This window comes from Perkinsus marinus (assembly GCF_000006405.1).
Source record: "Perkinsus marinus ATCC 50983 genomic scaffold scf_1104296972454, whole genome shotgun sequence".
NCBI lineage: Eukaryota > Perkinsozoa > Perkinsida > Perkinsidae > Perkinsus > Perkinsus marinus.
Genome location: NW_003201741.1, coordinates 1 through 994, shown reverse-complemented (window position 1 = coordinate 994; position 994 = coordinate 1). Strand labels below are relative to the sequence as shown.

The 994-nt window shown below is 46.0% G+C and overlaps 1 protein-coding gene across 1 annotated transcript; it reads right to left on the bottom strand.

The window, feature by feature from the left end:
- Positions 1-334: 334 nt before the first annotated feature.
- Positions 335-673, bottom strand: Pmar_PMAR026072 (histone 2B variant 2, putative; the record flags this gene model as incomplete). The annotated part of the gene is made up of 1 exon (XM_002766540.1): positions 335-673. The coding sequence occupies one exon, from the start codon at positions 671-673 to the stop codon at positions 335-337; it is 339 nt and encodes a 112-aa protein (XP_002766586.1).
- Between the last annotated feature and the right edge of the window lie 321 nt (positions 674-994).

Genomic DNA, 994 nt, shown 5'->3' with positions numbered 1-994 from the left:
GATGAAGCTGAGAACGGCCTGACGGCTCATCTTCTTGAATCCTTTACATGTGTCAAGGGCCTGCTTGATCATAACCGAATAATTGGGATGAGCCGCAGATTTCTTACCGGATTTGACGGTCATTGTGAGAGCTGAGTCGGAATCGTGTTCATGACAGGCACGATTTTCCAAGATACCGCTAGATGCGATTTCTGAAACAAATGCTGTAAAAAAGAGAAATCCATTATGATCGCATATCATTTTATGACAAGGAGGAGGATGGCGTTGAGAAACGCCTTGGAAAGGATTCAGATGCTTAGATAACTCCAATCTGCACTTCAGTGACCATGAAGCCTCACGCGGAAGTGAACTTGGTCACAGCCTTAGTGCCCTCACTGACGGCATGCTTGGCCAGTTCACCCGGCAAGACCAAGCGAATCGCAGTTTGGATCTCCCGGCTAGAGAGAGTTCCCTTGTTACTGTACTTACAAAGACGCCCGGCCTCCGAGACTATACGATCAAAGGTGTCGCTCACCAGCGAGTTCATGATCATCATGCTCTTCTTGGATATACCGGTCTTAGGATGGACTTGCTTCAACACCTTGAAGATGTAGCTGTTGAAGGTCTCCTTCCTGGAAGATCTACGCTTCTTATCAGCAGCAGGCTTGCTGGCGGCGGCAGTTTTGGGAGCCATATTAGAATTTAGAGAGTCAGTAGAATATTATGTAGTTCGAAAACATCTGAACATTGTCTCGGCCCTCCGAGAAACTTCTAATACAAATCTCGTAAAAATGCAGAGGTACATAAAATTTAATCGGCAACATTACGAATCCTTTCCTCACATCATTTGTGCAATAATTGCGTTCCTGAGATACTTCAATTGGTGTTTAGATGGCGCCAAAAAACGCCTTGAAACGAGTTCAGCAGGTTAGTGCCTCCAGCTGCATAAGCCCGAGGGGATTATTTACATCTCCTGGGAAGCAGTAGAGCTCTTGCCCTTACTCTTTTGGGCAAA